The sequence below is a fragment of the Oncorhynchus masou genome, chromosome 21 (genome assembly GCF_036934945.1).
Source record: "Oncorhynchus masou masou isolate Uvic2021 chromosome 21, UVic_Omas_1.1, whole genome shotgun sequence".
In the NCBI taxonomy this organism is placed as follows: Eukaryota; Metazoa; Chordata; class Actinopteri; order Salmoniformes; family Salmonidae; genus Oncorhynchus; species Oncorhynchus masou.
In genome coordinates this window covers 10,353,980-10,370,450 of record NC_088232.1, presented here as the reverse complement: position 1 = coordinate 10,370,450, position 16,471 = coordinate 10,353,980, and the positions used below count along the sequence as shown (strand labels likewise).

Sequence of the window (16,471 nt, the reverse complement as noted above, 5' to 3'; positions counted from 1 at the left end):
AGATAAATAAATACAGTATGGGGATGAGGTAGATTGGATGTGCCATTTACAGATGAGCTATGTACAGGTGCAGTGATCTGTGAGCTGCTCTGACAGCTAGTGAGGGAGGTAAGAGTCTCCAGCTTCAGAGATTTTTGCAGTTTGTTCTAGTCATTGACAGCAGAGAACTGGAAAGGAGAGGTGGCCAAAGGAGGAATTGGCTTTGGAGGTGACCAGTGAGATATGCGTGCAACGGGTGGGTGCTGCTATGGTGACCAGTGAGCTGAGATAAGGCAGGGCTTTACCTAACAGAGACTTGTAGATGACCTGGAGCCAGTGGGTTTGGCGACGAGTATGAAGCGATGGCGAGCCGAACGAGTGTACAGGTCGCAGCGGTGGTTAATATATGGGGCTTTGGTGACAAAACAGATGGCACTGTGATAAACTGCATCCAATTTGTTGAGTAGAGTGGAGGATATTTTATAGATGACATTGCCGAAGTCAAGAATCGGTAGGATGGTCAGTTTTACCAGAGTATGTTTGGCTGCATGAGTGAAGGATGCTTTGCTGCGAAATAGGAAGTCAATACTAGATTTAATTTTGGGATTGTGGAGATGCTTAATGTGAGTCTGGAAGGAGAGTTTACAGTCTAGCCAGACACCTAGGTATTTGTAGTTGTCCACATATTCTAAAGCAGAACCGTCCAGAGTAGTGATGCTGGATGGGCGGGCAGTGATCAGTTGAAGAGCATGCACTTAGTTTTACTTGCACCTATCCTAACGTACCTATCCTGTTCAGCTGCCGGATGGTAGGGTCAGCAATCAGGCATTTTACTGGTTGAAGTGTAATGCATATTAAGCAGGACATTCATACAAGCCTTAAAATCCAATTTACAATCCAAAAGTCATGTGAAATGCACTCATATAAGTAAAATGTAAATGGAGGCTTTTTTTTGTTGCTGCAGCTCTATGAGCACTCCCATGTTATGCCACCAACTTGCTACTCCTCACTCTAGTGCGGCAATGTTTGCAAACACAGAAAGAGGGTATATGGGTATCTTATTCCCAGCTTCTCTGATGGAACAGTATATCTATTTATGGGAATCCTGCAACACAATCTTGACACGTGACATGCAAGGTTATTGAATGATAAATGAATGATTCTAACACTATAATATATGAAATTCATCATACTCTACTGTAAATAGCTTTAAATAGAAGGGTGAGTCCACACATTTTCATGTGGCCTTTGCGGGAATCGAACCCACGACCCTTGTTGGTTGCCAGTCTTTAACAAATGAGATGAAGAGCGAAACAAACCAGCACAAACCGGTTGTATACAATAGAAATACTTTTAATTTGATGTTTTATCACAGGCATCAACGTTAACAAAGAATAAAAATAAAAAAAAGCAGATTTGTATTCTCTCTCAATTTCATCGCTCACTCACGCGCATCCCCATACACACCTAATGGACACAAAGAAAAAAAAATGACAAGAGATTCTGCTGGATTAAAATCAGTTATCAACCCTAGTAGACATCCTACTCCTCTGCGTACAATAGTGCGCGCACACACGCTTCAACTGAGGTTCTCTTGATGTCTGTAGTCACCTCTACCTGGACAATGCGGAGATCCTGAGAAAGAGAAAAGGAAGGAGGGTTTATTGTGAGAAAGTAGTGAACAGATGGGAGTCCAAAGTAAATGTCCGGTGGTCAAAGAAGAACGCGTGTACTAAATTTAATTCCTCCCATTCTATATTTGAGTATTTTAGAAGACGTTCTTATCCCAAGCGATTTAACTTGCTCGAGGGCACGTCAACAGATTGTCCCCCTAGTCGGCTCAGGGATTCGAACCAGGTACCTTTAGGTTACTGGCCCAACGCTCTTAACCACAGGCTAACTGCAGCCCTAGGTCACCCTGAAGTGTGTGACAAATTGGAAATTCCACCTCTGACTGGGATACGAACTCACAACCCTCAGCACCTTAACACAATGTACTCAAAAAGCGCCAAGGCATCGTGCATGTGAACTTGTTTACCATCCATGCTTTTCAAATCATTGAAGGGGAGCTAGGAACAGCACACTTCAGGGAGAATTTAAATTGGGCCAAGGACACGAGAGACTGTACTCACTGTAACTTCTCCTGCAGCAGCTCCAGCCTCTGTCGGTCGACGTAGCGCGAGAAGAGAGAGAGCAGGTTGGGCGGGGTGAAGAGAGGAGGGGACAGGGACGAGGAGGGCACGTTGAGCAGCTCCCTGGTCACAGAGAACACCAACTCTGTCCTGCGAGAGCGAAGGAAAGCAAGAGGCGAAAAGGACACAGACAAGGTGGAGAGTTAGACTGCAACCACAATAAACAAACAGTGTTTTCAACATAAAAAAAAACATGTATAGTTTTGTCGTTGCTGTGTGTTTCCAGAACCTGCCACTAGGTGGAGGCATCGACCATGCATCACTAGCCATTACCGGTACCTTATTTCATTAGCTTCTGATGGAAACAATACTAGCTAATATTGATGAATGTAAACATCTAACAGCCAGTCTAAATGTTGCCAATCACAAAACACACGTTTTCTTGACTAGTAAGAGGCGGGCTGTGCTCACCATCGATTGTCATCCATGAGTTGACAGGTGGGGTTGGAGCTCTGCATTCGCTCTCCTTCACTCAGGATCAGGTAAAGCAGTGTCACACCAAACTGGGAGGATGGGAGAGAAAAACAAAGAGATGGTAGAAAAGGAGAGACGGGGACAGGAAAAGTGAGCCCACTGACTTCATAACATCAATGCCATCATGGCCTTATCTATCGCCATTGAACCTGAACAAATGCCACTGCTGGACAGAGGAAGGTAAGGCGCACTATTTTGCATCATTCTAACAGCAGGCCAGTGCAGGTACCTTATTTTGTAACACTCTGGACAGTTGACCCTCGCTGCCTTGCAGCTCCTGCAGCAAATCTGTGAGGGAGGCGCTAGATAGGGATGAGATCACTACGGCAATTGGCTCCACCAACCAGCACAGCACCTGGGGGAGAGCAATTATAGACCACTTATGAGCATTAAATTGTATGCATGTGTGTGCGTGCGTCTCTGTGTGTGTGGGCTTGAGTATCTCATAGAGAACATTGTTTTTTTGCAATAAAGACCTGACGCTAACCAACTTTGTGTGTATGTGTGCCTCTCTACCTGGTCCTGTTTGTCTTTCTTGGCCAGGGCTGGCAGGTTCCGGGCAATCCCCATGACAACGGTGGCGGCCTGCAGCGGAGGCAGGAAAGGGATGAGCCTGGAGATGAGGCGCTTTCCCTTACGCACCGACATGATCAACAGACACTGCTCGTCACTCACTCTGTAGGATGTGGGGACAGATGGAGGAGAAGAGGCGAGTGAGTCTGCGGTGAATATTAGTGACAGGGGGAAGCAAAGCTTTTCAGGGACAATTAGGGTTTCCGCCAAATAGCTCCGGGGGGGTGAGTTGACTACTTGAAAGTTAAACATTGAACATTAGTGACAGCCGGTTGGCTGAGGGAGCAGCGAAGCAGCAGGGTGTGGGGAGGTCATGTTCACCCCTTCCTCTCCTCCCTCCCCCTAATTCCAAATTATTCCCTAGCCCCTTCACCCTAGGCACTCATGTTGATCTGAAAGGGTGGGATCGGTATAAGCAATAGTCATTTCCACCATATTTCTTCCACCTATCGCAACCCTTCAGATCTACACAAGTGTCTAGGGAAGGGGAGCCCGGAGTCCATTTGGAATTCAGGGACCCACGTTCCCCTCCTCTCCCTCCCCCAGGCGCCGACGTTAACGACGGCCCGCTGCCAGTAAATAAATAAAAAAGTGTGTCGGCCCAGTGGATCTCATCAACTCCTCTGCGTATTTCTGCGTTCCAGTTCAACATTTACATACTCTGTCGCAGTCTACTGTCGAAAACCACACGCAAAATGATTGGCCGTTCATTCAAGGACCACCACACCCCCGCAAGTCACAACTGCTTGAGCAGAATATGAGTTGATGCCGTCACACAGCACACGCAGGCTGTCCAGAGCAAAAAGAAGCGCTCGTCAATCCACTCGCTGCGCTTGATTTATTTTAAAGAAAAGTGATAGACTTGAAAAAAGAAAGCTACAAAAACACACCTAGCGTTCATCTTGACCGGCCTACTGGAGCCAGATATCTATTTTCTGGGACTCGTTCTTAAAAAGGGGAAGCGGCCTGAAAATGTACAAAAAAAATATTCTCTCAAAATGACACTTTCGAAACAACAATTATTGCAACTAATACAATGTAATGACTCACATTGCCTAAATTATATTACACAGCTTTTTCAAACCATAATAACAATATGTAGCTGAATATAGAGAGAAAGCATGCCAACCTATAGGCCTTGCAGGATCTTAATGCATTTGAACGACCCCAAGTCTGGGGCCAACAGATTTTTGGCCGACTGGGCCAGTGACCAAGAAAAAGGTTACCGTTGGACATTGCTCACCTGTCTTCCCACTCCTTCCCCTTGAGGGAGCTGTAGAGTGTGGGTCTTGTCCTCTCCCTCCTCCCCCTATGCCCCTCTCCCTCACTTACCCCATCCTCTCCATCCCTCCACCTCACCTGTCTTCCCACTCCTTGAGGGAGCTGTAGAGTGTGGGTCTTGTCCTCTCCCTCCTCCCCCATCCTCTCCATCCCTCCATCTCACCTGTCATCCCACTCCTTCTCCTTGAGGGAGCTGTAGAGCTGCAGCGTGTGGGTTTTGTGCTGCTCCAGCAGGGCCTCCCTCTGCTCCTCCGGCGTCTGCATGAAGCGCTTCTCAAAGTCCTGCACCTCCAGCAGCAGACTGTACATCTGATGGAGAAAGAGAGAGGGGGAGGGAGATCATATTCGGGTCCCCAGTGTGCCAAGCTCTCACGGGTGTTTTATCGGGATGCGTGGTAATAATGCAGAGTTTCAAAGATAATGAGTAAATAGTAGTAAATTGTTACAAATGTGAAAAAATAGAATAAATGAATAAAGATAATGAACAATATATATGCTCCCAATAACTGAATAGGCAACACCAACGTTTAGGCACATAGTTACTGCTAGCCAGCTGCCAACACAAGATGGTTACAAAGAGATAATGGAGTGTATACAGATATAATACATGTTAAGAGTGAGAGCACTGCAGAGTTCAAAACAGGAAGGAAGGAAGTTTTTTTTAAATCAAGGTAATACAAATGAATGCAACCACAGAGCTGCAGAGACAAAGTAATCCTCCCCCTTCGTTCTCTTTACCTTCTCCACAGTGTAGAGGATCTGCCGTCTCTTATTCCACACCTGTTTCTCTCTCTTCTCCTGCGTGGGACAGAGGGAGCGGTTAGAGGAGTAGAATACTGTACTACCGCAGTGTTACCCAAACGGGGGGTAGGCGGGCAGACCCCTGGGGGTTTGTGGGACATTTTTCCAAAATGTGCAAAAAAATAAATATTGGCGAATATATATTTTTCAATCTTAATAGACAGAAAAACATTTACTGAGGTCACTAGGGTGAAATCTCCAGTTCATTTTATATTTATAGGACTACTTTTTTTCAAACTTTAGTTTCGGTGTGCATTGCTCGGTCTCCCTGGCCTCTGTCCGCCCGTTCATCCTCTGCGCACGCCCAAGTGCACGTGACCCTCTGCTCCCCACTAGTGGCTCACCATTTCAGCTAACAGCTAGCATTGAGTAGAAACTAGCTATGGATTCATGGCTGAAACGCACCGTTTCAAGCAGCAGTAGCAGCACTTAGCGCCAGCTCAAGTGAACCCGTGGGAAAAAGAAAGAAAGATCAAAGTAACGTCAATTTCATGAACAGTATGTCCTCTTCGGTTTCACCTCCTGGGAAGTTGAGAGAAACTAAAAGAAAGTTACTAGGGTCAACCAAAGCATTGAAGGCTTCATATGCTATGTCGCTACTTGTGGCCAAGTCAAAAAAAGCCATTCACTATAGCTGAGGAGTTCATTTTGCCTGCTGCTGTTATCCTCACTGAAACTATGACTGATAAGACAGCAGCTGATGCACTGAAGACTGTACCATTGTCAAATATCACGGTGTGCTGTACAATCGACGACATGGGCGTTGATATTATTGATCCAAGTGGTGGGAAAGTTCCATTTCAGTTCATTTGAGCTGCAGTTGGACGAATGGACGGATGTCAGTTTTTAAAGACAGTTGATTGCATTTATGCGATACTGAGACACATTCGGGCCAGTGAGAAGCTTAACGGGGAGAGCGACAGGTGAAGATGTGTTTCACGTTATTGACAGCTTTTTCCTCAGAACACAATCTGGATGGGAAATCCTGTGTTCGTGTGTGCACGGATGGTGCGGCATCGATGACTGGGAGAATGAAAGGATCAATTGCCCACATAAAGTAAACCCGGACGTTGAATGGAATCACTATCATTCAGATGGAGGCATTGGCCAGAAAGAAAATGAGTCCTGAGTTCCATTATGTTTTTTTGTTTTTTTTTAAAGGCAGTGAAAGTGATTCACTCTATCCAGTCCAGGCCTCCGAATCACCAACTTGTTTTGAAAGGCTCTGTGATGACAGTGGGACTGAGTTCCAGCAGCTACTGCTTCACACCGACATCCGTTGGTTACCCAGAGGTGCGGGCCGAAGTGATTTTCTGTCTGAGCACTCGCACCCCCACTGTACTACAATACCCAGTACCACAAAACCTACTAAAATAAAACCGTTATTATGGGTAAGTTTGATGGGGTAAACTTTGGGTCATGATAGGGGCTGCACCAAATGTATGATGTATTATAATAATTTATTATGCTTATGTTGTATTAATAGAAGGGGAAGGGCTATTAGATCCCTCCCCCCACTACATTTATAGGGTCCTAGACTACAGATTAACACACACACACACACTATAAGGTTTAATATTGTTCCACAGTTCTTTTTTTAGTCTCTATAAGAAACGGTCTGAGAGATGTGTGTTATTGCAGTCAAAATAGGGTGTCTGTGAGAAAGCGCCTCAAGGCCAAAAGAGATTCATCGACACAGAACTCTGCAAGGAAGTGAAAGAGATGAGACTAGTCAGACATACCACTATAAAGCAACTTGGGGATTGGAAAATTACTGCTGAGCCCTTAGAAAGCACTGGAAATAGTGTCTCTCCTGCAAGTTTGTAAAACTTAATATGCATGGGCTTGGTCTCACGAGTAGAAGGTATTGACCTAGGCAGTTACATCACTAGGGGTTGACTGCAAGCATATTAAAAGCAACTTGGACTTTTCCTATTTAGCAGAACTCAGGAGACACATCAGTTGGGTGTTTGATCTTTGACTTCTGTCGAGAGCTGTATTTTGATTAAAACTGTTATGATTTATAAGTGCACATTTAGATTATTTCTTATTTGTTGAGTAAATAACGGAGCCCAGAAAAAAGGAACCAACACGTTCCTGAAAATTATTAATGTTGTCCTGTCTCCATATCAATGCAGGAAGGATAGACCAAACAACTGACAGTAACATCTGGAGTAGCGAGACAAAAGCAATATAATAATAACAGAGCGTGATAAGGAACGGGGAACATGCGTCAGAGACAAAAACAGCAGGAGCTAGAATGGCAGGACTCATGAGACACAGGAGTCTGGAGAGATTGTGGTGTGTGAAGTACGTACCTCGTCATCAGTGCGACTAGTCACCACCGTGTCGATCATCTTCCTGGGGTTGTTGACGCTGGACACAGTTAGCTTACCCAGCGAGCCTGCAAACTGCACTGTGGGGGGGGGGGGTAGATCTCGGTTAAAATAGTATTGGTTCTCTTTTTAATACTTGTTTGAGCTTGCCTGGTGCAAAGGAACCCATGCTATAGTCCCAAAAGTGCAAACCTGGCCTATTTAGGAGCCAGTGCAATAGTCCCCAAAGTGCAAACCCTGCCCATTCGGTACACCAGGTAGTGTGCCAAACATTATTTGTACTCAGGTCTGGATTTCATAATTGATCATGTGTCATCCTAGTTTTATAATAATCATTCATGCGTTACCTGGTCTGTAGATGTGTTCCAGCTTGGCCACCTGGGGGGTGATGAGTTTGGTGGTGTGCTCCTTCCTCACGCCGTCTCTGTCTCGCTCCTGCCTCTTCTCCAACTTCTCAAAGTAATTCTGCCAGGCAACACAACATTGGCATCCATTTATTTACATATTTCTGCATCTAATCCACCATAAACAGGGACAACTACTGAAAATAAAAGTTTCCTAATCATATAAAAAATGTATCAGGATAATTAAATTAAAAGGTGGAACTTTGACAAATGTCAAAGGACAGCAAGACCTATCGGTCCCTAGAAGCAGGTGAACAGGGATTAGATTGAGGTAGACCGCCAAGTGGAACTAATAAAGGATCTGAAGGACAGGACTGGAACAGCTGTTTCCCTGGTGGACATTATGATCTTGTTTATGACATGCTCCCTCCTTATCCCATTCTGAATTGGTCTGTCTAGCCTGGTTACGATCAGATAGAAACAACATAAGGACTCGTGTAAGCTCAATAAATTACATTTCTATTTCATCTCATTCTAGGTTGGTCAGTAGGACAGAAGGTGATGGATAGTTCAGATATAAACATTGTGTAAAGCCGACATGCATCTTTGCAAGAGATTGCGTCAGGTTTAGAACTGACATTTCTATCTGCTTGTTCAGAACGTCACGCCCTCCAGCACATAACCCTGCACTGACCTGGGTCATGTTTATTAGGGAACACCGTAGCAAAACATTTTGCAGCGGAAAATGACGAGCGTTAATTGGACCAAGTCCAGGTAGCCATTCCCCATTTCAATCCATTTTCTTGTGCAGTTAACCTCTTGAAACTCTGGGGGCGCTATTTCATTTTTGGATGAAAAACGTTCCCGTTTTAAACAAGATATTTTGTCACAAAAAGATGCTCGACTATGCATATAATTGATAGCTTTGGAAAGAAAACACTGAATTTTCCAGAACTGCAAAGATATTGTCTGTGAGTGCCCCAGAACAGGGGCTACAGGCAAAACCAAGATGAAACTGCAACCAGGAAATGAGCAGGATTTTTGAGGCTCTGTTTTCCATTGTCTCCTTATATGGCTGTGAATGCGGCAGGAATGAGCCTGCCCTATCTATCGTTTCCCCAAGGTGTCTGCAGCATTGTGACGTATTTGTAGGCATATCATTGGAAGATTGACCATAAGAGACTACATTTGCCAGGTGTCCGCCCGGTGTCCTCCGTCGAAATTGGTGCGTCATTTTCAGCTGCTGGTATTTTTCCATGGGATTCTGAGACGAAAGCAGGCTTCCACGAACGGCATATCAATGAAGAGATATGTGAAAAAACACCTTGAGGATTGATTCTAAACAACGTTTGCCATGTTTCGGTCAATATTATGTAATTCATTTGGAAAAAGTTTGACGTTTTGGTGACTGAATCTTCGGTTCGTTTCGGTAGCCAAATGTGATGTACAAAACGGAGCGATTTCTCCTACACAAAGATTCTTTCAGGAAAAACTGAACATTTGCTATGTAACTGAGAGTCTCCTCATTGAAAACATCCGAAGTTCTTCAAAGGTAAATTATTTTATTTATTTGGTTATCTTGGTTGTGAAAATGTTGCGTTCTAAATGCTACGCAAAATGCTAAGCTAGCTTGCAATACTCTTACACAAATGCTTGATTTGCTATGGTTCAAAAGCATATTTTGAAAATCTGAGATGACAGAGTTGTTAAGAAAAGGCTAAGCTTTAGAGCAGGCATATTATTTTCATTTCATTTGCGATTTTCAGAAATCGTTAACGTTGCGTTATGCTAATGAGCCTGAGGCTGTATTCACGATCCCGGATACGGGATGGGTAGTATCAAGAAGTTAAATAGCGCTTGGAACACTGCCTGGTGTACCAAAAGGGCAGTGTTTGCACTTTGGAGACTATTGCATTGGTTCCTTTGCACCTAGTGAATACAATCCGGGGTAATGTTCATTAGGGTACGCAGAAGAAAAATCGTTAAAAGATTTTGCACCAGAAAACAAAAAAAACAGGCGTTTCTTTTAGGACCAACTACTCACTCCCTTTTTCAGACCATTTTGTTTTGTTTGGTACCGAATGAACAGGGCCATGGCTGTACTGACCTGGTAGTAGTAGTCATCCAGGTAGGGATCAGTGCTCTGCAGCTGCATCATCTGGATCTTGGCCACCCACTCCTTCTCCCTCTGGCTCATCAAGTTACTGTAGGGGTCCCTGCTCCGCCAGTCCCCAACACGCCCGCCACGCTCACTGGGGAGAAAGACGATAGGGGAGGGAAAGTGAGAAAGAGGCTCCACAGCTGCTTCAGATGCAGGTTAGCTGAACGTAAAGCATTAGCAATTCAAGGAAATTCGTGAGGCAGTTTATGGCAACAGCACTGTGGATAGATATGGAGGAGACATGCGGATGCTGGGACAACTCAAATGATTTATACACACACTTCAATCTACATACCCTCCTCTACTCTGCATCCTCTGGGTGAGCATGCGGCGGTGCTGGGGGTGCAGGTGCGTGGTATTGTGCCGGATGATGGGACAAGGGACGTGGTTGTGGTTGGGAGGGGGCCCGCCGGGGTGGGGACCCATCCTGTGGGGAGGGGGCTGGCCGAAGAAGGGCCTGAAGCCTCCGCCACCAGGCAGCAACGGGGGACCCTGACAGCCCCTGGGGAAGCCAGCAACCTGAGAGAGGGAGAAGGAAAGAAAATATATATATATATATATTTTAGAGGAAAGGAAGGGAGGCTAGCATTGAATGTGTTTCGTGGAAATTTAAGGACTCGAACTCAATGTAAATTAATCCATCTTTATTATTGTCACATCCAGGGAAGTTCAATCCAAGCTTGATGAAAATTCTGAAAAGGAGGGGTTCCCTTTCAGTCCTTATATACTTCTCCACAAACAAGTTATATAAGCATGATTTGCATTACTCATTATTAACGTTGGTTCCTGCATGTGACTGACGAGGCTCCTCTCAAAGTTAGGACCTTGAAACTGAGAAGGATCCCAGAGCAACGTTCTGAGAGTACTGCCAATTGGTCTGAGGTGGTGGTCACAGTCACCTGCACGAACCAAGAGAATGAGAGGTGTGTACTATTCAAGGAGGTCTTCAGACAAAATGTTCCCTCGTGTGTTTATGCAAACACCCATTCCACATAATAGTATGTATAGACGTTCATAGGTATGTTGCACATGTGAATCACTTTTGTTCATAGGGAGTGAGCATGCGGTGTATTCCCTACGCACCAATCAGAAGCAAAAGGTCTGAAACAGGGAGGGACTAAATTATCTTAGATTTTTATTTATTTTTAAACAATATGTTTATAGATTCTTTTAACAAGACTTACATAAGCAGAAATATTACATGGAAAAAATAACAGCAAAAACCACATCAAAAGTTAACAGCAATACAAAATAAATACATTCTGAAACATTAAGACAAAACAGAAGTGTTACAGAAGCATAAAACCACCAAAATTACATTTTACAGCAGTCTGATCTAATGGGATAGAACATATTTGGGACACATTTCAGATGAAACACAGCGCAACAAGCCAACCGGATATCTCTCACCACCCCACATGCACACAAAGCATAGAACACTACCCAGAGTTCCCTTCATTAGCCAATACGTTGCAACACTTTTTGGTACGGTGTGCACTTACGAATGAATACACCCCAGGTGGCCAAATTTGTGAGTGAGACGGCTCAAGGCGAGTGCATTCAGGTGTACGGATGAGAACACAGGTGAGCGTTGAGTCCAGTGACGATTTGTAGCGTGTAATCTTGGTGGGACAAACTCAAAAAAATGTTTTTAGATGCATACCAGCATATCCACTACACAACACATTCAATGGACTATAACGTTGACAGACGGTGTCCAAAACGGATAGAACCTACGTCAGCTTTATAACTGTTACACCTGGCTATCAGTGGAGCCTTGTCTTGCAGCGAAACAGTTGGTTCAGTCTCATTTACTTCCTTTAAAATAAAACATAGCTGATATGGCTGAATTGCTTAAAAAACAAATGTGGTTTCTAATGACAATTGAGATGTACAAACTGTGGCATAAGGGGATGACGAGCTAATAAGAGGCAATCCGTAATTTCGATTAATACAAATGAGCGAGCTAGGACGGACATAGTCGATTATAACCATTTGTTCAGAAACGTATAGCAACAGAATTCAGAACATGGGCATTTCTTACAATATTCTCCCTGTACACCAAGTCAGAACCACAGGATAAAGGCGGCATAGAAGCAGACAATGAAAGCATTTACAATATTCAATGACATTTATCTGAAACAGGCTCAGGGCTACATGTGCCCCAGCAAGTCAGAACAGTAGGCAAAAGTATGAGGGGGGAAAGGGACCAAATTATTAGGGTGAGGCACATGGGCTACTAACATACACTTAGTATTACTTTCTTAACTACAGTACACATATCTCCCTGGCATATTATATCATTTATGCAGCAGCATACAATACATTTTTGGACTCACCTTGTTGTTCTGTGCTCACTTGAACTGGAAGGTGGCTCAGCGGTCCTTGGTGGGCAAATTTTGTCAACAAAGTCTGGCATTCTCTGGATTCATGGTGCTTTCGAGACAACTGAGAACTCGGAAAAAAACAAGGTTGAATCATGACGTTAGTGATCTTCAGGTCGGAGCTCTAGAAAGAGGCAGAGTTCCCGACTTGGAATTCTGAGTTGGATGACCGCTCAAAATGTATTTTCCCTGTCGGAGGTCGTTTTCTCCCCCCAGAGTTCCCTCCCAGTTGTCGTTAACTCACTGAAGTCAGATTGTTCCCAGTTCCGAGTTTCCAGTTGTTTTGAAAGCGGCAGAAGTCATGTTGAATTGACAGCATGGCCAATGTTGAATGTTTATCCTTTGAAGGTTGGAAAAGAGACCCTTAAAACCAGACTTTGACCACACATCCACTCCACTGAAAAGCAGGCTAATGATTGCTTTGCAATGCTTTCAGTTAGCCACTGATTCCTCACAAACCACTCATTGTTGAATTTAGATTTCCAACTTGTGTAATGTTTATGTCCAATGGCCGTTGAGCACCGATATGTTTTATCTACAATTTCTCTTCATATGACAAGGATTGAAAAGGATTTGTCAGTAGATTGTCAACTTGATTCATGATGACTGCTAGCTTGCTAGCTAAGATTTTGAAAGTATGTTGTTGACATGATCAGTCCAATCAAAGCTACCGTATGTAGATAAAATTATGTGATATCTGTGGCCAATGACCTTGAACCTTCTTGGATGGGCACTTCTAATGTAACTCTATGGCAGCACCCAAGCGCCTTGAATTTTCGAGCTCTCCCCATAGATTTTGTAGTAGTGTCCCCATGAGTGACAGAACACTGAGCCAATCACAGAGCAACTAGAGAACATTACCAACCCCTATGCTCTGTATTTTCCGCTGGCTGCCCCACCACAGCAAGCACCAAGTTATGCTGAAACACCTGCATTTTGGTGTTGCCTTACTCAAGAAAGCAAAAAAAGAGACCATGTTTGTACGCAGCTTTATTAACTCAATTACTTTTTATAAAAATATGTATTTTTACATGGTTTGTAAACTGATATGTGACACATATTAATGCCAAAATAACATGCTAAACTCTGCCCCACCTGACCTGAATGACAGGTTGCCACTGGTTGAGTCTCACCTGAGAGTTGAGCATCTGGGCGTGTTGGATCTGGGACAGAACGGGGCCCACGCCGGCCGGGAACGGAGGACGACACAGAGGAGAGTTCTAACAGAGAGAGAGAACCCAACTCAGAACCAACACTGACCTGGAAACTGCATCTGCAGTGAGCTAACCAAGCTAGCTGCTATGGAATAATTAATATTTTGTGTTTATATATCCACCCTCACAGAAGTAACTGACCATGAGAAGTCAACACTCATTCAACAATTGGTCAAAAACACCACAACAGACCAACAAAATAAAAACACTTCACATTCCACAACTTCACATGTCCCACCTAATAAAGTAAGGGAAAGCCGGAGAGGTAGGACTCACAGCGATGTTTAAGAGGGTGTTGGGAGAGATGCGCTCAGGGAAGGAAGGGGGGTAGCGGTGTTGGTGGTGGACCGGGGCTCGCACATGAACGGCGGTGGGGTGGTGGATCTGCAACACACACAGGAGAGAGAGCGAGAGGGTTTCAATAAAACTCATTAGCCTTTAACTGTACACAGAGAGAGGGTTAACTCCAGCTTTGCAACAGATAGGAAGAGAGTAGAGGCAGAAACAGGAGGATAACACCAAGCAGTTACTAATAGTCTAATAGAGTGGTTTCAAACTCCAGGCCCGTGGGCTAACGTAGTGACTCGGGGGCCAGATGTGGCCCATGAACTGGAAGTTTGAACAGTAGTTACAATGAACCGTAGTTACTTCTGCAGAATAATGCCATGTTATACAAAACTACACTGACATGGGCATACACAGTTCACAAGAAAAAGCCAAAATTACACAAATAACTATTTAAAATATAAGTGGGAGGGCAGAATTCTCCCACTGACCTGCTGATGATGATGATGATTCATAGCATGACTCATCGGCTGCTTGGGAGGAGTCCCGATAGGCACAGCCCTCACTGGTGGGCTACCAATCACGGGAGAGGACGAGCGAGGCGGGGGGGCCCTTTCCGACAAGTCCCGCCCATCCTCGCTCATCATTGGCGGAGGCCGATTGGGCAGCCCCACTTCTTTGATGATAGACATAAGTGGACTGTCCTGGAAAGAAGAAATGGAGTTTAACTTTTGGATCAATAAAGTCTACAATCAATAATTAATACAATTGGCTTAAACAAGATCTGTTAAGTCATTCAGAGGGCAAATGCGCCAGCTACAGTGGGGCAAAAAAGTATTTAGTCAGACGCTGTTGCTGAGCAACACAGACTTTCAACTCCCTTCAAAGATTTTCTATGGGGTTGAGATCTGGAGACTGGCTAGGCAACTCCAGGACCTTGAAATGCTTCTTATGAAGCCACTCCTTCGTTGACCGGGCGGTGTGTTTGGGATCATTGTCATGCTGAAAGACCCAGCCACGTTTCATCTTCAATGCCCTTGCTGATTTAAGGAGGTTTTCACTCAAAATCTCACGATACATGGCCCCACTCATTCTTTTCTTTACACGGATCAGTCGTCCTGGTCCCTTTGCAGAAAAACAGCCCCAAAGCATGATGTTTCCACCCCAATGATTCACAGTGGGTATGGTGTTCTTTGGATGCAACTCAGCATTCTTTGTCCTCCAAACACGGCGAGTTGAGTATACCAAAAAGTTCTATTTTGGTTTCATCTGACCATATGACATTCTCCCAATCTTCTTCTGGATCATCCAAATGCTCTCCAGCAAAGTTCAGACGGGCCTGGACATGTACTGGCTTAAGCAGGGGGACACGTCTGACACTGCAGGATTTGAGTCCCTGGCGGCGTAGTGTGTTGCCGATGGTAGGCTTTGTTACTTTGGTCCCAGCTCTCTGCAGGTCATTCACTAAGTCCTCCCGTGTGGTTCTGGGAATTTTGCTCACCATTCTTGTGATCATTTTGACCCCACGGGGTGAGATCTTGTGTGGAGCCCCAGATCGAGGGAGATTATCAGTGGTCTTGTAGGTCTTCCATTTCCTAATAATGGCACCCACAGTTGATTTCTTCAAACCAAGCTGCTTACCTATTGCAGATTCAGTCGTCCCAGCCTGGTGCAGGTCTACAATTTTGTTTCTGGTGTCCTTTGACAGCTCTTTGGTCTAAGCCATAGTGGAGTTTGGAGTGTGACTGTTTGAGGTTGTGGACAGTTGTCTTTTATACTGATAACAAGTTCAAACAGGTGCCATTAATACAGGTAACGAGAGGAGGACAGAGGAGCCTCTTAAAGAAGAAGTTACAGGTCAGTGAGAGCCAGAAATCTTGCTTGTTTGTAGGTGACCAAATACTTATTTTCCACCATAATTTGCAAATAAATTCATTAAAAATCCTACAATGTGATTTTCTGGATTTTTTTCCCTCATTTTGTCTGTCATAGTTGAAGTGTACCTATGATGAAAATTAAAAGCCTCTCATCTTTTTAAGTGGGAGAACTTGGCTGACTAAATACTTTTTTGCCCCACTGTATGTTGTTTTTCATGTAAAGTACTGGGCCACATTCAGCAAGGCACAACGTTACAAGGTAACCGAAAAGCAGTGTTCTTATTTGACAATTTCAGGAAGTACATCCCCCGTTACAGCCCGTTTCAAAGCAGGCAGGTGTCTTACCTCCATTTGAGTGATTAGTCCAGGGGTGATGCTCACAGGCCCGAATCCCAAGTTGTTCTCCCAGATATTGTGAGAGTTCATCTGAAATAAAGAGGCAGAGGAAGAGAAAGAGTGTCAGAAGGCACCGCTCCCCTAGTGATGCATAATAATCGTCCCTCATTGAACGAGCTGATAGGTTTTGGAAAAGGAAACTATAACGTTGTTCTGCAGCATTTAGAGCTACAG

General features: G+C 44.4%; 1 protein-coding gene across 1 annotated transcript in view; it reads right to left on the bottom strand.

Annotated features, from left to right (window-relative positions):
• Positions 1 to 1,311: 1,311 nt before the first annotated feature.
• Positions 1,312 to 16,471, bottom strand: part of LOC135507799 (protein PAT1 homolog 1-like) — a 29,077-nt gene continuing 13,917 nt past the window's right edge. The window contains exons 4-18 of the mRNA XM_064927464.1: positions 16,247 to 16,327; positions 14,516 to 14,728; positions 14,016 to 14,123; positions 13,659 to 13,745; positions 10,437 to 10,660; positions 10,088 to 10,232; positions 7,984 to 8,101; positions 7,619 to 7,716; positions 5,238 to 5,297; positions 4,663 to 4,808; positions 3,162 to 3,321; positions 2,875 to 3,000; positions 2,583 to 2,674; positions 2,112 to 2,261; positions 1,312 to 1,614 (exon numbers count right to left, since the gene is read on the bottom strand). Coding sequence (XP_064783536.1) covers positions 1,593 to 1,614; positions 2,112 to 2,261; positions 2,583 to 2,674; positions 2,875 to 3,000; positions 3,162 to 3,321; positions 4,663 to 4,808; positions 5,238 to 5,297; positions 7,619 to 7,716; positions 7,984 to 8,101; positions 10,088 to 10,232; positions 10,437 to 10,660; positions 13,659 to 13,745; positions 14,016 to 14,123; positions 14,516 to 14,728; positions 16,247 to 16,327 — 1,830 coding nt within the window. The 3' untranslated portion in view covers positions 1,312 to 1,592. The remainder of the gene's footprint in view (positions 1,615 to 2,111; positions 2,262 to 2,582; positions 2,675 to 2,874; positions 3,001 to 3,161; positions 3,322 to 4,662; positions 4,809 to 5,237; positions 5,298 to 7,618; positions 7,717 to 7,983; positions 8,102 to 10,087; positions 10,233 to 10,436; positions 10,661 to 13,658; positions 13,746 to 14,015; positions 14,124 to 14,515; positions 14,729 to 16,246; positions 16,328 to 16,471) is intronic.